Source organism: Orcinus orca, chromosome 14, assembly GCF_937001465.1.
Source record: "Orcinus orca chromosome 14, mOrcOrc1.1, whole genome shotgun sequence".
NCBI lineage: Eukaryota > Metazoa > Chordata > Mammalia > Artiodactyla > Delphinidae > Orcinus > Orcinus orca.
Genome location: NC_064572.1, coordinates 44,447,141 through 44,472,080, shown reverse-complemented (window position 1 = coordinate 44,472,080; position 24,940 = coordinate 44,447,141). Strand labels below are relative to the sequence as shown.

At 50.2% G+C, this 24,940-nt stretch overlaps 1 protein-coding gene across 1 annotated transcript in view; it reads left to right on the top strand.

Moving 5' to 3' along the window:
- The first annotated feature begins 13,347 nt into the window (after window positions 1-13,347).
- The window catches only part of DRGX (dorsal root ganglia homeobox), a 30,559-nt gene continuing 18,966 nt past the window's right edge, over window positions 13,348-24,940 (top strand). The window contains exons 1-5 of the mRNA XM_033417598.2: window positions 13,348-13,381; window positions 17,879-17,976; window positions 18,847-18,948; window positions 21,879-22,057; window positions 22,142-22,254. Of these exons, the coding sequence (XP_033273489.1) occupies window positions 13,348-13,381; window positions 17,879-17,976; window positions 18,847-18,948; window positions 21,879-22,057; window positions 22,142-22,254 (526 nt within the window). The remainder of the gene's footprint in view (window positions 13,382-17,878; window positions 17,977-18,846; window positions 18,949-21,878; window positions 22,058-22,141; window positions 22,255-24,940) is intronic.

Below are 24,940 nucleotides of genomic sequence, written 5' to 3'. Positions count from 1 at the left end.
CCATCTTGGGACTTTACTGTCTGCTATGAAGACTTCACTTTAAGGGACGTTATTCTCATGAGGCAGCACAGACGGCGCCTGTGTACTCCAGGCTTCTGGACACTTTGTTGTCTCCTATCTCAGAATGAAAAAGGCTGTCTTATTTGGGTCATGTGCTCAACCCCGGGGTCAATTCCTCCACCTAGAGGGCAGCAGAGTCTGGCCCTCCTGGGTCATGAAGCATATATTTTTTATGAAATTTTCTGCTAGTCTCATGCAGGTTACTGCTAGTCAGGAGGAACAGTTGTCACCATGAAGGATTTTAGTGCTTTTCTAGATATGAGGAGATACAAGAATTGGGCTCATAAAAGTGGCTCCTGAAAATATCTAACTATCTGAAGACCTGTTCTGCCAGTTTTTCCCAGACTACAGAGTGCCTCATTTCTGCTCTCCACCTGAGCTCCTTTCAGGGGGTGTTGAAAGTCAGCAGCTGCAGCGGTGCATGATTTAATCCTTGTAGAGGTAGATGGCAAGTGCTAATCTGTAGTTGACAAAGCCTTCCCAGACAGAGAGGAGAGCCAGGAAGAGGGTGGTAAGACAGCTGGCCAGGCTGGGGTGGGGACTGGGTACAGGAGGGGATTCTCTTATCGTCCCACGTGAGATGCCCCATTAGGACACCCCCAGCGTCCTCTTGCTCTTCACCCCCTGGCATGGAGGTAGACCACCAATTTGTATAATAAAGACCCTCTCTGCAGGCTGTGGACCCAGACGGAGCCAGAGGCAGAGGCAGCTGGGAAGTCCTGTTCTTGAGCTGGAACTACGTGTGAGGCCCGGGGTGCACCCCCAGCTTCATCTGCAGTGCCCACTTGAAGGAGAAGATGCGTCCATCTCCTTCAGTGGGAATCAGCTCCCTCCATCCACCTGTCCATCCTGAAACCAGAAGACATTCGCATATTCTGAGCCCTCACTCTGTGCCAGGGTCTTGGTGGGAGCAGGCAACATACAGATAAATCAGCCGGGGCTCCAGTTGTGGACGTGAAGCTGTCTGTACAGGATTTTGAGCTGAAGAGGAAGGAGCTACTGTCTTTGCAGTTTGGTGCCACCTGGTGGCAGTTTCTGGCTCCGGCTTAAATCACTGGGGGCGACTCTGGGTTGGGGGGCTCCGTGGGACCTCAGGGTAACAGCAGCAATCTCAGAAGTTGCATAGTCGGTTGGTAACACTTTGCCAGCTCAGTCTGAGGAAATTGGGCTGGGAGAACTGGGGACACAGAGAGCCCTCCCCCATCCCCTTTTCTGCTCCCCAAGATGGGGCTGCCTAGGGTTTTCCCTTCCTGCCTTCCTCCCACTCCCTCTGCTCTCCTGTTAATCTGGGCTTCCGTTTTCATGGAGTCTAAAGTCCTGACCTGTGAACCGGGGTGTATGGCCACTCTGTAGGGGTGTAAGCAGAGTGCCCCATCTGCTGGTGGCAGCCCCTGGTGGTGGAGGAGCTGAGTGGGTTCAGGGAGTCCTGAGGACCCCTGCTAGATGTCTCTGCCTTAGGGAGAAATCAGCCAGTGGCCTATAGCGTATTGACTCCCCTGGTGTTTGGCCTCCTATCTTCCTCCTCAGCCTGGGAAAGAAAGCCCTGATCTCATGCCTGTCCCAGGACCTGCCTCCACCGCCTTCCAGTCCCCACCCCAGTGTCCTTTGGCTTCAGGTTTCCTGACTGTGACCTCTCTCCCCAGGCAGCCTAGCAAGGGTGTGTTTGGGGGGATCAGGGGCTTCCATCCAGACCTTTGTCCCGTGGTCTGTGAGTTCTCACCGGCAGTATCTGACTTTCTGGACTGTCCCTGAGACCCTGATTGGCTCCAACGTTGCCACCCGCGACTAGAGGGGGCTGACGCTGGCCTGTGGGATTTGCGTTACTGATGTGGTTTTCATTTGGGGGTTATGCCCACTGACGTCTACTACCCATGCAGGCTGGTCCCCTTGTTAAAGGATGGAGAGCTGAAGGTTACTCAAAGTGGAAGGGAAGCCAAAAAGAAAAATTTGCACGTGGGTATGGGCTTTCACAGAATTGGGGAGAGGTACCAATGACTCTCGGGAATCTTCAGTATGCTTACTGTTTGATCAATAAGAGAATACTGAAAAGTTATCTTAAGAGAATAACAACGGCTGTATGAATGTTCCGCAACAGTCCCCCAAATGAAACAGCACCGTGACAGATACTGACAGCTGTCTCCCAATAGCCACTCTCCTTTCTCCAATGATAACAGACCCTGTGATATTTATCTGGGCACACGGATGCCTCCCTAACAGCTGGGTGGAGGCACAGTCTTGGCCAAGGGGATGAGAGCAGAGGTAACATGTGCACCTTCCAGATGCTGGAAGGGCGATGCCCTCCAGTGAAGGGTGTGCCACCCACCCTTCTTCTCTACTCTCCCTGGTGGCTGTAAGGCAGACATGGAGAGGGGTCCTCTTGGGCCATGTGGACAGGGCCTCATCGAGGGATGGTGGAGAAAGGAGGGCCACCATACTAGAGTGGCCACCCTCACAAGAGGGAAACGAACTGTCTTCTTTAAGCCACTGTTATGTGTCTCTCTCACAGCAACTGAACATATACCCTAACTATGTGTAGAACCACTGAGAATATTGTGGAAGAACATTTAATGACATAGAAAGACATTCACAATATATTGTTAAGTGAGTAAGAAACTACAAAAGCAGGTAATGTTATGATCCCACTTTTTTTCTTTAAAATGTATGCATAAAATAAATTCATGCAAAATATCTGTAAGCTCTATAATGAAATGTTAATAATCGTTCTCTTAGGTTGTGAGATTGTGCATGTTTTTAACTTCATTGCTCTATGTGCTTTTTAGAAATATCTTAACATTTAATTCATTGATTGATTGATTTTTCCTTTAGACAACTTTTTCCGAGGAGCAGAAAAAAAAGGAACGTCAGCCATAAACCTACCACTTAAAAAAAATCTATCCAGGGTTTGTAAGTTCAGATGCCTTCAGATGTCAGATAGAAATCATCATTGTGTGAAGTGCCCAGTGTTACAAGGGGGCAGGATATGGACCTTGATCAGTTGTGTTCCATACAATCGTTTTCACATTTTAAAGAAAATAAAACAAAGCCAATATCAATTCGGATTGAACAAAAAAATTTTCACCGCAATAGCCAGGTGGCCACCCCTTCAGAAAGTAAAAAATGGGGGTCTCCTCCTCTTCCCCCATTCTTCACTCGTGCCTCCCCACATCCAAACACTATTTCTTGGTTAAAAGGGTGAAGGTGGTGAGAGGTCAGAGCCCACACAGACACTCTTGGGAGAGTTACAGCAGAGAGGGAAGGAGATAGGCATCCCTTGGATAGGACAGAATTTAACATAGGGAGAGGGACAGAGAGAGAGAGGAGAGAAGGCGAAAGTGGAAGGGCTATTACCCATTACCCACCCTCACCTCTCTTTAGTTTTATGAAAGGGAGCTCACGAAGGCTAACCTCCACCACCACATCTACAGAGCCTTTTACCATTTCATAAAGTACTTCTTCTGAGACGGGAATCATTTCTCTGTTGCAGATGGGAGAGATGATGTTCAAAAAGCTAAGAGGACCCAGGAGCTGGAAAGGGGCACCAGGGATTTCGGACATGAAACACCATGTACGTTCTATACTGCGGGCTGTGGAGTGGGCAGAGAAAAGGCTCTAGAATGGTTTGTGAGTAGAGTCAGGCAAAACAGCCCAGGAGAGTGCTTTCATCCTGCAAGATTGGACGGAGTGTCTGATTTGCTTGTGACCATCTTGGAGGTGAGTGCTTGTACTGTTCTAAGGCCCTCAGCAACATTTAGTAAGAGATTCAGGAGAGAGGAGTTGGTTGATTGGCCCTTGATTCATGTACTTATTTTTGTCCTGACTTGTCCCAGGGAGCATCGAAGGACACGGCCCAGCACTTGAAGGGAGAGGTGTTGATCGCCAAATGCTCTGTTCATGTCTATGTCCTCTTGGACTTGAGCCCTAGATCTCGTTTTATTCTTATGCTTTCTTTCTTGCATGTCTATTAGGTGCCAGGCATTGGGCTAAGGGCTTAAGAATATCATGATGAACCCACTCTGACCCGTTGTCTAACTTTGTGGCATTTAGTCTACTTGGGGAGATAATGTTAGTAAAAAAAAAAAAAAAATCACACAAACGATATTAAAAGGTTTAAGCACAGTGAAAGAAAAGACATCACTTTTCTCTTGCCCACAGCATAAGGCTGGCACAAACATGGTTCTCTGTGAGCATCTGTTGGAGGAGTGAGAGGTGAAGGAGAAGAGGAATGTTGCAGCTACAGGATGGCATCAGGGAAGGTCTGATGGGGCCCTCCACCTCCCTGGCGAAGCTGAGGCCTCATCCATCCCTGCTTCAGCTGTCCTCCTGCAGCAGCTGGGCTCAGTCTCTCTGGCTGGGATTCTGGGCCACACGGCTGCGGGACTGGGGGGCAGCCTTGGGCAGCAGGGGTCCTCTCCAGGGGTACAGCCTGTCGCTGGAGGCTGGGCTTTAGCAAGCTCTGCTATAATGGTTATGAGAGGCTTTCCTGACACACCTACCTTCTCTATCCCTGGATCTTGTGTACAAGTGCATCCCCTGAATGCACCTAGCATGAAACTGGTACTCCACAGCTATTTGGGGAATGAATGAAGAAGCGGATGGATAGACTAGACAGGTACATGGAGGATGCCCCCAGTTGTATCAATAGTCAAGCTGAGCCTTGCCCATCACCAGGCTGGCCTGTGGGGCACTGTGGGCTGCTTGGTGACTGGACTGAGAGGTGGGAATTGCCTGCACCAGCCTTGCTCAGACACCAGTCAACGTCATTCAATAAATATTTATGTTGGGATTTAAATGTGCTCTGAGTCTGCCTTTGAGTGGGGCTGAGGCCAGCAGGAGGGAAGGGAGGCAATAGGACCGTACCCTTGGAGTGTGCTGAGAATTTCTGCTGCATATACACATGGTCTCTCCATGCTGGGCAAGGCCATGGTGAACTGAGTCACGCAGGGAGAACCAGACAATGTGAGCAGAGCTGTGGACTGGGTGTGGGGCTGGGGGCAGCATCCTGGAGAAGGAGGGGAGGGTGCAACCATGGACACGAGTGGCTGATCAGAGGGAACGGGAGGTTCCTAAAGATCCCGGTTGAGAAGGGCATCACAGAGAAGTCACAGTTATAGAGTGCCTACGCTGCGTGTGTGTGTGCGTGTGTGTGTGCGTGCGTGTGTGTGTGTGTGCGAGAGAGAGGGAAAGAGAGAGAGAGAGAGAGAGAATAAGGCACTGATGTCCTGATGGCTGGCCAGATACTGAAAGGCAAGCATTGTCAATCCTGCTTTGCAGACAAGGAAAGGGGGGTTTAAGAAGCCAAAGTTAACCCCAAGTCTGTTTGATTGCAAACCTCCCTCCCTCCCACCGTAGAGGTTTACAGAATTCAAGTCTATTAAAAATTAGAAGGCTTTCATTGCGCTTACTAATATTCATGTTGTAAACCTATTTCATTTCTTTAATAGTCATTTCAATTAAATTCTGCACATTTATTAAACATTTAGCATGGGCAAACGACTGTGTATTTTGTTTCAGGAGAAACACGTCTCATTAAAGAGGGCACAGCCAAGAGCACTGGGCTTGGGGCTGGGGGCTGGATTCCAGTCTTGCTTCTGTTGATAACCAGTTCCTCCAGTTGCCATCTCCTCACTCCTCCTCTTAACATTCTGCACCTCTGCTATTTTATTCTTACGGACAACTGTTTTACACCAAAGAGCTGACCTTGAAAGTTATTTGTCCTAAAGGTTTATTGGTGAGATAATTTAGGTCTGGAGACAGATCTTTCTTCTATTTTTGGCTGGATCCTATTTGAGATTTCCTTGGATTGACTTCTCTTTCTTATCGGCAACTTATTATGACGTCTTTAATAATAGCCGGCTGGAGTTAACAACTAAATGTTCCTAAAATGATTTCGCTCCAAGTCAGTGACTCCAGTAAATCCCACAGAGTAGTCCTGGATGTTGGGATCTTAGAAACAGAATCCTGCGGGTGCACCTGTAGGATATATCCCAGACTGTGGTCCAGCTCCCTGAGAGTTTTCACTGTAGCTGAAACTGGAAAGCAGGAGGCTGAAGGCTGTTGTTGAGCCTTGTCGAGTCTCTTGGATTCTGGTGTGATGGCCTGAACACTGGGGACCGAGGCGAGACTGGGTCCGTGGGCTCTGGGGAGAGAGGCCGCTTCTCCATTTGAAGCCGCATAAGGATGCAGGAGTATGGGAGCCCCTCCTTCAGCTGGGGGTGGGATGTATTCTGAGAGCTGCCCTTCCAAAGAGCTCTCTAGGACAGAGGAGGGAAGACCCAGTGAATCCAGTGCCAAACTGGCCAGATGGTGCCAGTTTCCCTTCTCCCTGCCACCCCATCTCATTTCCTAGCCAGAATCTCTAGTGGCTGGCTCCCAAGGCCAAGAAATCAGTTCTGTATCTCCTGTGCCTAGCACGGAGCAGGTGCTAGATAAGTGTTTATACAAGTGGACTGAACTAGACTCTGAAACTCCAGGGGCTGCGGACTTAGTTTCCGTCAATACAGCCCTCTCCCATCCTAACATTTGATAAGAAGGCATTATCAGTTGGGAAATTATGCTAGACTCACACAGAATTTATGTCAGGGGTAGGAAAGTCAGACGTCTGCAGGAACCAAGTGTGTCACACAGATGTGAGAGGTGACCTGGAGGAAAGGAGTGCAGAATAGTGGGGCCTATGGCTAAGTAGAGTTGACATGCCCAGTCTAAAGGCACTCAATTTGAATTTTTAAAAAACTTCTGTTGGCCAAATAAAATACCCCTGATACAGCTTAAAGGCCCTTGGTTTAGGTTTTCTAGTCAAATACTTGTATGCTGTGTAAAACTCAACAAACCAAGCAATGAAGCATGAAGAGAAAAATGTAAGGAAACAAGCATGGCAGACTGGCAAACGAGTAGGAGGGAGAGCCACAGAGGAGCTCTCCCCATGGTGGTACTGTTTTGGCCCAAGGTGGGCTCATCTTGGAGACAGCCAGCAGAGGCAGATGCCATCTTGTAAGTACCCAAAGCAGCTCAGGGTAGCATCTCTCCAGGAATGTGGCCCCCTAGTGGGCCATAGTAGTGACAAGATAATAATAACAATAATGGTAGTAGAACAGTTGTAGCTAATGACTGGTTGTTAGGTGCTGGGCATTGTTTTCAGTTCCCCACGTCTCCCTTAATTAAAAGAAAACAGACTATTATTTTTCAGAGCAGTTTTTGATGCACAGTCTCCCCATTACCAACATCCCCCATCAGATGTTACAGTCAATGAATCTACATTGACACATCCTAGTCAGCCGGAGCCCAGAGTCTACCTCAGGGTTCATCCTTGGTGTTGTACCGTCTATGGATTTTAACAAAATTATAATGAACATGTATCCACCACTGTAACATACAGAATGTTTTCTCTGCCCTAAACCCTCTAGCACTGTTTTTAATCTGCCCACCAGCACTTGATGTAAGCATTTTTGTTTTGTTTTGTTTGTTTGTTTGTTTTTGCGGTACGCGGGCCTCTCACCGTTGTGGCCTCTCCCGCTGCGGAGCACAGGCTCCGGATGCGCAGGCTCAGCGGCCATGTCTCACGGGCCCAGCCGCTCCGCGGCATGTGGGATCTTCCCGGACCGGGGCACGAACCCGTGTCCCCTGCATCGGCAGGCGGACTCTCAACCACTGCGCCCCCAGGGAAGCCCCGATGTAAGCATTTTAATCCCCCCTTCACAGAGAAAGTCACGGGGGTCCTGAAGGAGTACGTGACCTGCTCATGAGGGCTGGAGCCTGCTTGCGTGAAGGCAAGTATGCACAGACTCTTCAGGAAGCGGGCCTGCCTCAGGTGTAATGCTTTCTTACCTAGTGAAGGTTAGGCAGACTGGAGCCAGCTTTGAGATTCCCTGAGAGCCACGTGAGAATACACTTTGTCCTGTGGCCACTGCAGGTGAGATTATTAGAAGTTGGCTTGTATTTAAGTAGCTGCTATTACTTTTACATGACAGTAAAACTAATGAATGATAGGAAATTTCCAAGATAAAATGCATATTTATCCCTTGCTATATATATATATTTTTTTTTTCTTCTGTTCATAGTCCCCTGTTCATCTGGAATTTCAATTGGCTGCTTTTTTTTTCCCTCACATATTCCATTGTGTTTAGCAATTGCAAACTTTCTTGGCAATTTCCAAAACTACAAAATGACAATAGATTTGCAGACAAATAGAGGATGTGTGGGGTCCACACTGAACATGCACATGCTGCACCTTCTGTCTTGGGAGAGCTGTGTGGCCGCTGAGTGTTACACCAGAGAGGCTTTATAAAATTTAATAACGAAACAATATTACAAAACAAGCAGACACTTTAAAAACACATAATTAGGGGGCTTCCCTGGTGGCGCAGTGGTTGAGAGTCCGCCTGCCGATGCAGGGGACGCGGGTTCGTGCCCCGGTCCGGGAAGATCCCACATGCCGCGGGGCGGCTGGGCCCGTGAGCCATGGCCGCTTAGCCTGCGCGTCCGGAGCCAGTGCTCTGCAACGGGAGAGGCCATAGCAGTGAGAGGCCCGCGTACCGCAAAAAAAAAAAACCAAAAAAACCACACATAATTAGGAATTCAGTGTGTTTTTTTTCTCCCTGAAAATGTAAGTATTTTATCTGCTTTAGCCCTTTGTTATGGTTTTAAACCGTATTTACTAAAACTGTTTCTGCTAAAGAAAGTTTTAAAAGGGAGGTTGGAAAAAATCTCTTCTGAGCACAGTTGAGATGTCAAATCCAACATATGTTCATGCATTCAGGCTCAGAAGATGTTGACAGTGGTGTTTCCAAATGTTTCTCCGTTTTTCTAAAACAGAGCAAATGGTAGGAAATAAATACCATGTGTGGTGTTTGAGACACTGACCTGGAGCCTCAGCTCCCTACATTTTCTAAGGATTTGGGATTCTTTTCAGGAATCAATTAAAAATAACTCATAATTCAACTGAAAGACAATTTAGGGCTTCCAGGTATAGGTGCTCCGATTTCCAGCATTTTCTTGCTGCTCTCAGTGTTTTTGAGATGACAGTTCTCCCTTCATAGAACAAGCTTCAGATTAGAAAAATCAAACACCCATTAGAGAAGCAGATTTACTCTCATTAATTGATACAGAGATGGAAAGCTACCATCACCCAGATGGGAGCCCAGTGCATCCCCTGCAGACATTCTCAGGGGCCAGAGCCTGGGTCAGCAGCAGCGCACTTGGCCCAAGCCGGAGCTGTCTGTCTAAGAGCGGAGGCTTGGGTTTTCAGGGGTAGGGATGCGCTGCACGGGGGAGCCTCTCTGCAACCTCTGCACACAAATATTAGGGTGTGTGTTACTCTCTTCCCACTTGGTTTTATTATTTTTTTAAAAGTGAACAACCTTGAAAGTTGAACTCCCCATTCTGTTCCAGCTTCTCTGCTCTGCTGGACAGGAGGTAACGTAGCATGCCTGTTTAGTAACCAGAAAGTGATTGTTAGAGGGAATGGAGACTGTGGCTGCTGTGCATAAAATACGGAGAGAAGGAGCCTTTGAGGGCCAACCACAGAATTGTCTCCTTCCAGAGGCTGGAAGCAGCAACCCAGATGGGGGTAGGGAGGGCAGTGGTGTGAGAATCTGTTGAGATATGACCCGTGGTTTTAACTTTAAATAAGCATTTCCGTCCTAATAGAAGCCCCCTCTAATGTCTCCTGCAGCTTTGATTTTGGAACACGTCACATTCCTCATTAAAGCAATCACTGTTAAAACATAAAGCAACACAGGATTTATTTCTTCATTAAACTGATGATCCGTATATGAAGCCAATTAACATTATGAGTCTGGTGAACATCGAGTGTAAAGAGGTTAGAGAAAATTAAAAGCAGTCACCTTGGTCTTTAGATAAAGAAAGTACACTTTTAGGTTGTAAATTATCAGAGTGTCCAAGCAGGACAGATCGGTGAATTTGGTTAATTGGAAAATACATTTTATTGCACAAGAATTAAGGAAAAACAACATTTTCGTTGCCAACGAACGCTCTTTTTTAGAGGGGAGGGAGATGGTAGCGAATACATACACGTTAGCCGCCTCTCTCCGGCCCCGAGTGTCAGAGACAATCCGAGGAAAAAAAGGGGCCAGCGTTGTCATCAAAGTTTGCTGTAGCCTTTCCTCTCTGCGATTGCTTGGTTTGTTGTTAATTCACTGTTTTGCCAACAGGAACGAGCCCGGCCTCCCTGCTGGGGGAGAGGAACTTCGGGGGAGACGAGGCCGAGGGTCCCGCTGGCTCTGAGCCCCGCGCCAGGTGGGTGTTTTGCGGGAGCCTGACTAAGTGTCCCATCAGGGAGACAACCAGGCTCGCGTCGGTGACGCTGGGAAAGCCGGGACCAGGCGGCGACCGGCCGCGGGAAGATTCCCGGCCGTAGCCGCGGGGCAGGAGCGGGGCGTGGGTCTGCGGAGCCGAGAGTTTGGTCCCTGCTGCGAGCACTGAGCGCGCGTCCCAACTTGCTCAGGTTTGGACCAGGAGAGGATTGGGATCGGGCCCCCAACACCCAGAATCCGGCGGGGCGCGTCCGGCCGCGGCGCAGCGCAGGGCCACAGAGCGGCCCTTGTGACTGGTCTCTTCCCTCTGCAGCCCAGGAGGAACAGGTGCCGCTGTCCAGGGTCCTGACTGACCGGGAGGCTCTGGGAGCGCGCTGCCCGCCGACCCAGAACAAGCCTGTCCAGCCCCGGGGACATCTCTGGGCCTTGCCAAGAAACTGCTTCAACGGATGTCAGGGATGCGGAGCTGAAACTGGGGTTTGGACCTCATTGGTTTCTGGGGCCAACGCGGCGCTGGGCGCCTGGTGCCTTGAGTTCCCGTACAGATACTCAGGTGCTCCCTGGAGCATCTTGGCCAGGCCCGCCCGGATGTCTTCCTCACCCCGCTTCACAGGCACTAGGCTCCGGAGCGCGCGGGGCTCTTGCAGGAGAGGGGACGCCGCCTAGGGCAGGTGGGAGTTTGAGGGGGCTTTTGGCAAACCCAAGCGCGCAAGGGGAGACTCGGGCTCTTGAAAAGAGATCCAGAGAGCAAGGGTGCTCTGAGGGAGACAGGGAGAGAGAGCGCGCCGAGCTTCCTGGCCTGGGTTGAAATAGGGTCGGTTCTCAGGGCTCCATCCCTTTCCGGATGAAGTGGAAATGGCCCGCCGGCCCTGCCTGTTACCGCGCCCGCCCCCCAGACCAGCATGCGTGCTCCCCGCCGGCGGGTCACCTGGACTCGCGGAGTCGGTGGCCCTGGCGGAGCTGGCGCAGCGGGATCTTTCCGCTCTGAACCCAGCCGGCGTTTCCAGCGGTTCCTTCCGCGTGACTGGGTCGACTTTCCGCGCCTGGGCGGGCTGAGCCCAGGAGGGGCCGCTGAAGTGCATCGGCCCCGACTTGCCTCTGCAGGAGCCGTGCTGCATCTTCCTCCTGGCGGTTTTCGGAGGGGCGTCCACGGGCCGGTCAGGGCCCCAGTAATCTGCCCTCCAGCTCCATGCGCCTCTTTCGGGGTGGGTGTCCACGTGTGGCCCTGCCAGGCCTTTTGTTTCCAACTCAATGTATCTTTAAGGTCAAGGCTGGATCCCAGGCGGTGCAGGGACCCGACCCACCGCCTCTCCAGGGCTCCTGAACGCAGCATTAGAATGTTTATAAAATATTCAATTTATGTAGTCTGTCCAAGAAGCCATCGTCCCAAAATAAAATCAGCAGTCTAGACGGAACACAGACACCAGAACTTATCAACAGTTGTCTGACTTGCATCTTCTGATGCATCTTGAGTGGGTCATAATACCAACTTTATTTTCAGTGGTGCATAAATTAATTACACGCATTTAATAACCAAAATATCATTATATTCCCCCTTTAATATCATAAAGGCTTTCCGCCAGGGAAGCACTTAATAGTTCAGGGGGCCGTAACGGGCTATTATCCTGGTGTAATGCTATTACAGAACCAATTATGTGCCATTAGACTTGCTTTTTTTGCAGTTTATGTGATTTGATCCAATCCCGCACCCCTGACTTGAAAATTTCAGCCCGGTACTTTAGAGTTTAATTTTCACCCAGGCAGAGGGAAGGGCGGTCTCTCCGCTGAGCTTCTGCCTCGGATGCATTTTAAAAGTAATTGCGAAGGGTCCCACCGCATATCATTTGCATGGAGAAGCGAACATAAATTCTGGGACCCCTTGCTGAGAACAAAATCAAACTTTCCTTTTGTACGGTCGCTTGGAAAGGGAAGCCGTGTGCAAAGAGTCCCCCCAAAACCCATCCGGTGGCGACAGTTATCAGCGCTTTGTCATCTGCAGACCAGGAGTCACCAGGCCTGACAAGGGGAGCTTAAAACCAAGCTCTCCCCGAGAAAGAAGGTTTGAGTCAGAGGGAACTTGGGGTGGGGGTGGGGTGGAGTGTTCAGAAAATAATGCTTTTTGGCGGATGGTGGTAGTGGTGATTGTTTCAACCTTCTTTTAAAAGAAAAGAGGAAAAACATTCCTGATGTTTGCTGAGAAATGACGGATTTTTTTTTTTTTTTTTTTTTTTTTACACCACGTGGGCCATTTGTAAGGCCCAGTAGACCTATCCAAGTTACTCGCTGTAGACAGCGCTGGAAATAATCAGATTAAGGCCAATTACGCGTGAGATTATAAAGGCGAGTGCTGAGCGGCGGCGCGCGCTGTAGACAGATAGCAAGACATCTGGCCACTTCCCGAGTCACTTTTCTGGTCCTGCGGGCGCCAGCCGCGCGGAGCCCCGCCCGTATCCAGTCGAGCCCGGCGAGCGGACCAGAGGCGGTCACGCTCCGGCCTTCCTCGCCCGCCGCCCGCCGAGGTACGCGCGGCTCCCGACCCACACACCGAGCCCTGCGCGCCTGGCCTTGGGGCTCGGCCGCCTTCCTGGTGGGGGCTGCCTTTCGCGCAGATGGCCTGGCGCGCTCGCCGGACTCGGCTGCGTTGTCCTGGGTGCAGGGATTGTGGCGGGGACCCCTGAGAGCCGGGAACCAGACTGCGTGGGCTTGGTGTTGGGGCCGAGGTGGGGGGGACGTCTGTCCGGGTGGTGGACCCGAACGGAAGGGCTGTCCCACAGGGTCTCCGGCTTGCGACGGCGCTGCCACCTCCCCTCCAGTACCCAGAGTGGGCTGAAGGCATTGGGAGGGGGTTTTCCATGAAAGGAGCGCCCGGGGCACTCCAGGGCCCGGCGGGGGCGAAGGCAGAGGGAGACTCAGGCTCTGTCGCTGTTTGCTTTGCAGCCAGGCCAGATCTACGCGTGCCTTGTCGGTCCCGCAGTCACCCTCCCGAGTCCTGGCCGTCAGGTCGATCCGGCCGTCGGCGATGTTTTATTTCCACTGTCCGCCACAGCTAGAGGGTGAGTAAGCGCCGAGCCAGGAGCTGCTCCAAAAGGCCGGCGCCGGCCAGAAAGGGCCATAGCAGCAGCTGGGGCTGGTTGGTGGTTGGGTCCCTGCTCAGCGAGGGGCGCAGCCGCCGGAGGTGGGTAGAGGCGCCTTTGGCCCTCTCCCCACATCCGGCTCCAGCCTTCCACCCCATTGCCACCTGCCTCCTACCTCCCCCCACCCCCCCACCGGGCCTGGGCGGGTTGGCCCCCGGGCTATGAGCGCTGCCAGGACCGGCGGATCCTCCCAGCACAGATGCTGGTGTCACGCCTCTAATCTGGGCTCCCCTGCCCAGGGGGCCGCATCAATCTTTCACGGTGTTTTGCAAACATCCTGATAAGCCGCGGTGGACTAGGTGACCCGCAGGGTCCTGGGCTGGACGTGAGCAGGACCCCCCGCTGCCAGGCTGCTCTCACTCCCTGCCCAAGGCCATCTTGCTTGGCCAGGCCAATGTGGCCCTCAGGAGCAGGGTGGCCCTGCTCACCACTGCCAGAAGTGCCCTGGCATGGCTGCTCCTCTGTGACTCACTGGGTTTCTGACCTCAGACGCTAACCACTTCCCACTCCCAGGGCCAGCCCATGACCAGGGTTTGGGTCTTTGAGGGTCTCCGGTTCTTAGAAGAAATTTCGCTTCAGGATCCTTGGTGTGGTCTCTGCACTGGGCTGTTAGGCGGGGGTAGGTTGGTGAGAAGGAAATAGCTTGGATTCCTGGTCTTGGGGGCTCCCCAGGGGTGGGCCGTCCATACAAGAAGGGGATTTCTATGTACCAGGCAAATGCAAAGCCACACACTCTGGCCCTTTAACAGCGCCTTCCTCAGACCAGTAGTCTGAGCCATGGGCTGCTAGGACTTCTATAACTGGGAGCAGAACCAGGACTTGGCTTTGGCAACCTACTCCTTTGGGGGTGGGGGTGGGCAGTGAGTGAATTTTGGAGGGGAAGAAATCGAGAAAGGCACGGGGCAGGGCAAAAGGTGTGAGACACTGGGGGGACCTGAAACATCAGAGCATGCTCCCTCACCTTGCCCCGGTTACCTTGAGCAGTAGCCGGCCTCAGCTGGCCAGCGTACACAGGGATTTCAGAAAGTTTGTTTTGTTTTTCCCATGGAAGCTTTTAAAAGTTCAGTAGCATTTTCTAAAGGAGGCTAATGAACACCAGGGTTCAAGCCCTGCCAGCCCGATCCGCATTCCTAAGAAGGGAAGGCCAGACACTTGGCTGCATTTCACCTCCTTTTACTTCCAATGACCCATGCAGATGGGCTTTATCAAGGTCTGAGAGGTTCACCCCCTGACACCTAGGACTGCGGGGAGATCCTCTGCTTGTGCAGTGGACACGCCTTTTCTGCATTCCTGAACCTCAGGTTTGGACTGATGGATACTCGGCAGCCCACCCTTCCAGTTAAAGTGGGAAGGTTGAGGTGTGGGCGTTTAGCAGAGGGTGGGCTGCCTGGGTGACTGAAGGGGAAAGCCCAGTCTGCAGAGTGGGTTGCAGAAGTCACCTGGGGAGAGCCCTGGCCAGCCTGTCGTGGCCCCAGCACACAGAGCTGCTTGCTGTCCTCAGCTCAGCTTAGCTCACCTTTCCTTCCCACACCTGGGGCACATCCCGCCTCAACGCTTATTCTGATTGCTGTGACCAGAAGAAAAGGAGATGGGTCTTTAAGAACTTTTTTATTCCTCTGCAGATGTGTTTCAAAGGCAGTTTTACAGAAACGGGTGTTTTATTTTAGTTTAGTATTGCTGTGGGGGGAGGTGGCCTGCTGACGATGGAAAGGCTGAGGACAGTTCCTTGGAATCTGACTTCTCATTATTGCCTATCATCTTTTTAATTGTAATTTTTTATTAATCTAGAGAGGCATATAAGAGAAAGCAAAGCATGGCTCATAATCTCCCTTCTCAGATAATTTTGCTGATATTAAACTAGAAAGTATTACATCTACCTGCTTAGGAAATTCAAATAGAACAGAAACTTACACACTGAAAAGTGAAATCCTCCTTCTCTACCTCTTTTTCTAAAGATACTCCCTATTGTTGGTTTCTTGTGATTCCTTCAAGAAAAACATGCTATCACCTGCATTTACCCTCATTTATGTATTTTTCCTTTATATGTTATGCCTTATTTGTGCTGAGATCATACTGGCACATCATTCAGGACTTGCCTTTTTTCACTTTATAATACAGATTTTGGCGATTTTTCCGTGTCAATGTATGCAGATCTACTGGCTTCTTTTATTATTTTTTAAATTTATTTTTAAAATAAATTTATTTACTTATTTGTTTTTATTTTTGGCTTTGTTGGGTCTTCGTTGCTGTGCGTGGGCTTTCTCTAGTTGCGGCGAGCAGGGGCCACTCTTCATCGCAGTGCGTGGGCCTCTCACTGTCGCGGCCTCTCTTGTTGCGGAGCACAGGCTCCAGACGCGCAGGCTCAGTAGCTGTGGCTCATGGGCCCAGTTGCTCCGCGGCATGTGAGATCTTCCTAGACCAGGGCTCGAACCCGTATCCCCTGCATTGGCAGGCAGATGCTCAACCACTGCGCCACCAGGGAAGCCTGACTGGCTTCTTTTAAATAGCTGTGTAGTATTCCATTATATATTGTTCAGAAGGTGCCTACAATTGTGCACTTAGGTTGTTTCCTTTTTTTTTTTCCTGTTACCATGTTACCAGGAACAATATTCTCGCTCCATTTTGGCACACTTTTAAAGTATATTCATAGACTACATACCTGTATGTGCACTTAACATTTTTGATGGATATTGTCAAATTACCCTCTAATAAGGCTGCACAAATTCATGCTCCTACAAATGGTGAATAGTGTGTACAATTCATTATGCTTTTAACTGTACTGGGTATAATTGTGCAGCTTATTGTTTTGGCAAAATGTTTTGTCTAATTATTGCAAGGTTTAACATTTTCATAACATTATCAACCATTCTATTTATTCTTAAGTAAGAAGCCTGTTCTCATCATTTCCTCTTTTCTATTAGGTTGTCAATCGTTGTTCTTATTAATTTGATGAACTGTCAGCTTTTTTTAGGATCCAGTTTGACATGCAGTGTTTCACTTAAAGATACTATATGTACACTTTGTGAAACAATTTGGGACAAGCAGGTAGAAGTTTGTGAGGCTGATTGTGATTTGAGGGCCTCAGAGCTCGCATTTCATCCTCACCAGTCAAGTGCTTTGTTTTAAAAGGAAACTGTTTGGTTTCCCGCAAAATAATGGAAATAAGACCACTTTGACGCTGTCCCTTTGAAGTTCCCAATGAGCTGGAGAGAAATATTTGTAACTAGGATTTTGAGGAAGAAAGCAATTTGGATGGGATGGTGGAGGGAGAAGTTTTCACCAGAGAGTGGAGGTCTTGTGACCAAGGATGTGCACTGGGGAGTTGAATAATAAGTAGGAGGGACTCCATTTAGCAGATAGAATTTTAAAAAGCCGAAGGACCTTGCTTCTTTGGGACTGAGGTCCTTCGGAGGGATGGTGCCTGGGCAGTGTCACTAGCCAGCTCCTAATGGCAAACATGCAATGATTCTGAGACCGGAGCCCATGGCAGGTACAGCGTTCACTGGCTAATGGGAACTTGCTCATTTGTTTTCCTAAGAAGCCAAGCAAATGGTGGACTGTCAAGTCAATGGTGCACATTTGGAAAATGACCTGAATGCACATTTGGGGCAAAACTCTGCTGTGGCTTAATCCGAGCTTTGGAGGCTGGCAGGGAGGACTGTGGATGCCTTTCTTTTCACAGAAGTGGGAGTAGTGGGTCCTTTATGAGCCTGGCCAGAGGCTCCTGTTTAAGTCTGCTTGGAATTCAGGACAGTCGCTATTGGTGCAGACTTCTTGTTAATTGACATCTATACAACAGATCCACTAGAGTGCTGATGAGCTGTGACCAACAGTATTAATATTCATTTATAAACTTCCTACCTCCTCGTGTCCTGAAGTTCTAGGAGAAAAGTGCTGGGAAAAGCTCTTGGTGATTTCATTCCTCCCCTAGCCCCAGCCTTTAATTCTTATTGTTGTAGAAACAAGGGAAAGTAAAATAACAAGTGAGCAAAAGGGAAACGTAGAGGGTTTTATTAAAGGACCAGAGGTGGAAGGGATGAGCTGAAGGCACATTGGACAGAGGTGCAGGCAGCTGGGAGCCAGAGGGCCGATGACGGCTCCATCTCAAGTTAGTGACCCTTCCTGGCTCAGAGTCTAGAATTTCACAAGTGGACTTGGCTGTCTAGGGGAGTAAGGTCTCCACTCACCCTATGAAATAGGCATAGTTAGGCCTAAAGTCAGAGATTACTGGGAGAGAGAGAAAGCATGAGAGAGTGAAAAAGAGGGAGCCTTAATTACAGGAGCAGAGAAAGATGCTTTAGGACAGACAGGGCTCCGTCTGGGTGGGATGGGTCACTGAGTGAGTGCGCATGGCAGGGGCTCAGTGTGAAGACTGGGGGGCCCTGTGCTCAGGCTGATCCAGTTTGCTCCCTGCAGGCACTGCACCCTTTGGCAACCACTCTACAGGAGATTTCGATGATGGGTTTCTGCGGAGAAAACAGCGCCGGAACCGGACCACGTTCACTCTTCAGCAGGTAATGATGTTCCCCTTCTGAGAGCCATCCACTTCCTGCCTCCAAATTAATCAGAGTTTGAGCAGCTCTTCTTTGTCTTTTAAAATAAAGCCAACTGATCATGTTAACTGGATCTTTCTGTTTTCTTGAACAATTCATGTGTCAAGGAATCTGTCTGGGGAGAGGGCAGAGGACTGTGACGTTATGATCCCAGATAGTCAGTGAAGAGGCAATGATGACGGCGCCCTTTTGTCTCAAGTTGATAGTTTGGGGAACATTTCCACATCAGCAATACAGCAACATCATTTCAACTTGGAAATAACCTTCTGAGGAAGGCAGGTCAGGTGTTCTCATCCCCAGTAGATAAATGAGAAAACCGGGGCCCAAGAGGTTGACTGATTTGTAGAAGGTATTGTCATCCATAAGTGGAAGGGCTACAACTGGAACCTTGATATTGTCTTTCCAGGGCCGCGGCTCCTTCCCTTAGATCCGTTTGTCTCCCAGAGCACACTGGAGCAGAAACCCTAGGCAGTTTCTGTGGGACTGACCCAGCGAGGGCTTCTGCAAGTTGATTCTGTTCTTCCAAGCTCTATAGTGAAAGCTGCGTGGGTTGCACTTTAAATGTAAATGCATTCAGATGTTTGCGCCTCTCTTATTTCCACCTCTTGGGGTAGCACTGAGGTTGTTAGTAAGTCTTAGCTCCCAAGTCTTCCGCGGTTGAAATTTTAATTCTGTGGGATCTTTCCAAAGAGCATTTTTCTCCCTCTCTTCCCCTACTTGATCTGTGAAACTACTTCCTCACCACACATAGCAAATTTGAAATATGCATCTGCTTCCTCTCACCTAGCCACATCCTCTCACCAGTAAATTTTTTTTTTTTCCTTTTACCAGCTGGAAGCTCTGGAGGCAGTTTTTGCCCAAACACACTACCCTGATGTCTTCACCAGAGAAGAGCTAGCCATGAAAATCAACCTCACAGAAGCCAGAGTGCAGGTAAACCTTCTTTTTAATTATTTAACTCTCTGATATTAAAACTGGCAAACTTTTTTTTTTTTTTGACATCATGACTGCAGAGTGCACATTTGGCCAAAGAAAGCAAATGAAGACTATCTGTCATTTTCATGATGCACTTTAATAACATCAACATAATGTGGAATATTAGATTAGGTTGATTAATCGGTCATTCATAATTAACTAGTGATAATGTTCTACACTAATTTGTCCGCGTCTCTAAGGTACTAAATTACATCAATGCACATCCATTTCCTTGCTTTGGAAAAAAAAAAAAAAAAAAAGAGCTGAGATGCTATTCTCAAAGCAGCTCTGACCACTCTGGGGTAAGGCCGGTCAATGGCAGAGAATTGTGTTTTCGTATGGGAACAGAGTAGGATCTGCTTTCCAGAAATTGCATCATGTCCAACTTTTCCCCAGCACGCGGACCCTTTCAGCGAAGTGGTCCGAAGAACATGGGCAATTTAAAAATCTTTAAACGGCAGCAGCAAAAGGGCTGCCTCAGAGCCGAGCGTGGCCCGTGGTGACTGTCTCTAGGCAGGATTTCTTTTTAGAAGCTACACGGTGATTACGTTTAAGTGCACAAACCCGTCGAGCCCAGCAGATGTGCCCGAACGCAGGAGGAACAGATTCGCAGCAGCGCCTCTCCGGGCGAGCTATTCTTTGAGCACAATTATATATTCATTTTATTTATGGGGTTTCCTCCATGCTGTTTCTGTTCTTTTTTATGTAGGGGCTTGGGGTTAAGACTATGCAAAGATCTAATTGTAGGAAATATAATAGTTTGCTTTCGGTTCCCCTGGGTCATGTTAGTATCTCTTAAAAACCTATGGCTGAAGAGAGATAATGGAATTCTGAACAGTAAATTGGGGGTTGTAAACAAATTATTTCCCCTATAATCAGATTATGTGATCCTGATTATTAAATCTGAACATGAATCATTGGTCATATGCGGGCAAATTAAACTGATTATTATTTGGAAATGAAAATCTCCTTTGGCCAGGACGCCGTTCATCCTTTCTTTTTTTAATGCCAGCTTGCCAATAGCTGCGTAAAGACTGAACTGCAAATTGAGATAAATGGCACAATTACTGAGCATTCAGAAGTGGAAGATCATAACTTCTCCCTGAAAGGTGCAAGGGTGAGATAGGGGTGGTGACAATTAAAGCTGGGACTTGTTGTTCGGGCTATTGTTGGCTATTATGCAAACAGACAATGGCTGTGAAGCATTTGTTTAGTGAGACTCCATGTGGGGACACGGCTTTGGTGGCGGGAAGGGAGATGTGTTTACATTTATACCCCTTGCTCATTCAAATATGATTAATGTTCTATAAAGCAGGGTCTTAATCGAAGCTGATGTTGTCAAACAATAACTAAATAGGGAAATAAACGACTCCATCATGCTCTTGCCTCAGAAGCAGGCGAACTGTCAGTGCAAAGTCATTAAAATATGATAATGAAAAATAGCTCAATTAAATGTTGTTATAGCTGTGACCTTCATTCAATTAAGATGCCAGAAAGTGTCTGCATTTTGCTTTGCATTTAACTGCCCTAAATTTAGAATATAGATAAAATCATTATTCAGTGGTTGCTGATATGTGCAATTAAAAAACCAACTAGATTAAAAAGAAAGAAAGAAACCCAGTTAAAGGAGAATGAAAATTCGGAGGTGGGGTGAGCCTGGAGACCGAGGCTCTCTCCTGGGCCAGTCTGCTGACAGGCAAGGAGGAGAGGATGCCCAGGGGAATAGGAGGGAGGTCTAGACAAGCCCTTTTTTTTTTAAAGCCAGGAATTATCTTCTAGGAGAGAGGGGGAAGAGGTTTAGCTGCACTGAGTAAAGAGCAGCAGGACTTCACTGACCTCTGGGAACACCTTGGGCCCAGGCTGCCTGACTGCCCTGAGGCTGTCCTGCAAATGCGATCTTGGTCTCTAAGGCTTAAAGAATTCCACACCCGCCTCTAAGAAGGCACTCAGAGCAGGTGAATCACAAGCTGCCTCCCAACCTGAGGATGGTGGAGATAATAACACTAGCTAATGTTCACCGAGGGATTGATTGCTGCGTGCCACGCACTGTGCTTAGTATTTTGCATGCATCTCCATTAAATTTCCTAACGATGCTTGGGGGTGGCTGTTATTATTACTCTCAGACAATTTGGATTATGGTACCCAGCCAAGCCACTGGGCTTCAAATTGTAGATCTGCCACTTAGCACTTGGATGACCTCAGGCAAGTTAATTAAACTGTCTGTGCTTAGTTTTCTCATCTGTAAAGTGGGGGTAGTAGGACTACCTGCCTTAAAGGATTGCAGTGGATTCTAAACCAGATTCTCCGGGGTCCAGAATTCTCAACCAGGACTGACTCCAGAGTCAGTGTTTCTAGTGGATGCACTGGGCTGATGGTCATGAACTTGCCGTGATGCGTCAGTGTTAAATCACACGTATGAGGCCAGACACACTCCGGCCAAACCTGCTGGATGAGAGAATGAGTATTTTTTGATGAGGAAACCCCAGGGCAGTATTTTACAAACTGCTTTGATGACGAATCCCCCGTCTCCCCGTAGGAAACACATTTCACATCAGATAAGTGTACTTGCATACCCTGAGTATTTCCACAAGATAGTACTTTGACCCTTGCTGTGGGCAGTGCATTCGGATACTTTCAATGATTTCACACTCATTAAAAAATGCCTGTCACACCTTCCGCTCTGGTTTTCTGACCCACCCATGAGTCTGAAGCTGCAATTCGGAGGGCACTGCATTGCTAGATCTTTAGAGAGAGGAGGCTGTGCTCCCGCACGCCTACTGCAGGGGAGCCGGGGGCACGGGGACCAGGCACCTGGGTTTAGGTTCTGGTTGCCTCCTTCTGTCTGATTTTCTGCCTCTGTTGGGTGTGTGCTTCCTTCGGGGACTCAGGTTTGGTTCCAGAACCGAAGAGCCAAATGGAGGAAAACGGAGAGAGGGGCCTCGGACCAGGAGCCAGGAGCCAAGGAGCCCATGGCAGAGGTGACACCACCGCCTGTGAGGAATATCAACTCCCCGCCCCCTGGGGACCAGGCCCGGAGCAAGAAGGAGGTCCTGGAGGCCCAGCAGAGGTGAGGCTGGCTGAACCCAGGGCCTGGAGGGCTGGCGGGCACCCGGGATTGGGAACTCAGTGTGTCATTTTCCTTCACTGCCAGCCTGGGGCGAACTGTCGGTCCCACAGGGCCTTTCTTCCCCTCTTGCTTGCCGGGGACCCTCCTGAATACGGCCACGTACGCCCAGGCCCTGTCACACGTTGCTTCCCTGAAAGGTGAGTTTGGGCTCTGCTGCCTGCTGGTGCGGGGCGGGGGCTCTGCCTGCCTGCAGCGCCTCCAGGGGGATCATGGAGATGGTTTGCCTCTTCTGTTTGCTTGGGCGGGCCCATCCTTGCACCTGGGGCTGGTGTAGCTCCTTCTCTCCTTCTGTCTATCACAGCCAGGGTCATGAACGGCATCTGTTTCCACACATGCTATCTTGTTTGCTTTCTACATGGCCTGAGAATGAGGGTGAATGTCATCTCACCGCACCAGCTGCGGAATTGGTTGAGAGAGGGCTGTTTCAGAAGGGCCATTGCATGTTCACTGACTGCTGCCTCCTGTTGGTACCAGTTTTAGGTGCTAGCTTGCAGCTCGTGGGTGAGGCCTGCGATGGACCATTGTTCCAGCTCGTGAGGACCCTCCCCATACGTGCAGCCTCCCCACCTGCCTTCCCTGGGGCCTCCTGATGTCAGGGGTTAGGATTTGTGGTTTTCTAAGATTTGCTGTCTTCTCAAAGGCTGTGGTTGTCTGAAGGATGGAAACCATTTGGGGCATTTTTGTCAGGCCCAGAGAGAAGGACTCTGGTGGGGCTGTCCTTTGGGGGTTTCTGGGTCAACCCTACTGGATGAATGGGTCCATCCAGTGTCTCTCAATTCTTGGCCCCAAACTCACTCTTCCCGTGAGGAGACCAAGCAGCTGTGCTGGCCGGGAGCAGGGCTGGGCCCCAGAGTTCATCTGGGACAGTGAGTGTTAAGTGTTGGGGTTTGTCCGTCACAGTGGGTCTGGGACATGGGAGTGCAGGTGCGGGCTGTAGGCTTTTTCCCCATAATAGGCAGTGGGAGAGGCCCCCCTAGGATGTTTCCTGTGTGCTCTGTTTTCAGGTCTGGGGTCTCCTGCCCTCGAGAGGTTCCCCCTCCTGCAGGTTGGTCTCGCACGTGCGTCTGCACACGGGCGTGCGTGCACACACACACACACACACACGCACACGCACACGCACACTGGCAATCTGCATTGCAAATGTAGTTTCTGGAGCCTGAATAAGGACATGATGGAGCCTCTCTAGGGAATCTCCGAAGGGAGAGAAGGGTGTTCTATGCACAGGGAACAACACGTGCAGAGTGCCAGGCGCAGGGAGAAGAACCAGGCTTGTCTGGGGAATGAATGGCTGGTATGTTGGGTGCCCACAGGAGAGTGCCCAGAGGTCAGGTGGAGGGGCCAGGTGGAGGGGCAGGCCTTGGATGCCGCACTCCTGCATTTGGAGTTTCCACTGTAGGAGGAGGGACCCTGAGGCCTGGAGCCACTTCTGAGTGGTCCAGGCAGCTGGGCAAGTCGCCGTGCTCAGATGGCCGGCATGGGTTGATGGGGTTCAGCTCCATCCAGCTCTGCACCCCGTGCCCTGATAGTGCTCCCTTCAGCTCCAGGGTCTGTGTGCTCCAGGGGCCAAGTAGAGCCCCTTGCCACAGAGTGGCCTTGGGGCGTATTCACAGACACAATAGGCTGAGGGGGCACTGTGAAGATGGGGTCCCAATTGGAAGGGGCTTCCAGAAGGAGATTACCACTGGGACTTGGGTATCATTCAAGGAGCTGCTCTGGGCAGAAGAGCAATCCTGTGTCCATCTATGAAATCCTCTCTGCTTCGGTGAGGCCCAGCTCAGTTCCTGAGAGTAACCGTCTCTTTTATCAATGTTCTCTGCTTGCCCCACTCCAGCCTCACGAGTTGAAGGTGAATCCCACGTCTCTTTGCTGGGGCAGTTGGGAGGGGTCTGGGGCAGAGCCCAGGCCCTGGTGGAGGCCTGAGGTGTCTGAACGAGTGGAGAGAGGGCCTGGCTGCTGGCAGGGAGGGTGGGAGTGCCTGCCTGCCACTGCGAGGCTGAAGGCACTGATAAGAGGGAGACAGAGGACAGAGCAGAAGGAAGAAGGGCTGGTGGGAGGGGCAGGTAAATCTGTCATTCTCCTCTTCTTCCTTTACTCGTATGTACTCCCCCAACCCCAGCGCTTCCCTTGGGGCCTGACCTGTGCCTGCTTCGCTGGAAACAGACTTTCCTCTGATGGAGGGATGGGGCGTTGGGGTGTCAGGATCCGGCAGAAGTGCTGGAAATCACAGTGTGCTCACCAAGCCAGGGCACAGCTTGCACATCCCCACTGGAAGGTCTTCCTGGCTACGATCAGGGACACGAGGTGTGCTGGGGCAGGTGACACACTCGGATAGTTCCAGAGCCGGGCAGGCGATGAGCGAAGCGAGTGTGTGTGGGCTTTGTCTGTGCTCCCCCAGATACGCAGCCGTCTTGGTCTATACGTCATTCTCCCACTTGTGAGAAAGGGGTGGGGAAAAGGCACGTTTCTCTACGTCAGAAGCAGTTATGTGAGGAGCACGCTAAGGGGCTCCCTGAGATTCGACAGAGGCGGGCTGGGGAGCATTTGCCCACTCCAGGGTCAACTACTGCTCACGTCAGCCGATGGTGGCCAAGTGGGTCTGTGGACCCCACATTGCCAGAACTATTGAAATTTCAGGAGAAGCTGGAAATCTGGATTTTTATTTGAAATAGTCCCATCTTTTGGCTCTTTTGACGCGCAGGCTCAGCGGCCATGGCTCACGGGCCCAGCCACTCCGCGGCATGTGGGATCTTCCCGGACCGGGGCACGAACCCGCGTCCCCGGCATCGGCAGGCGGACTCTCAACCACTGCGCCACCAGGGAAGC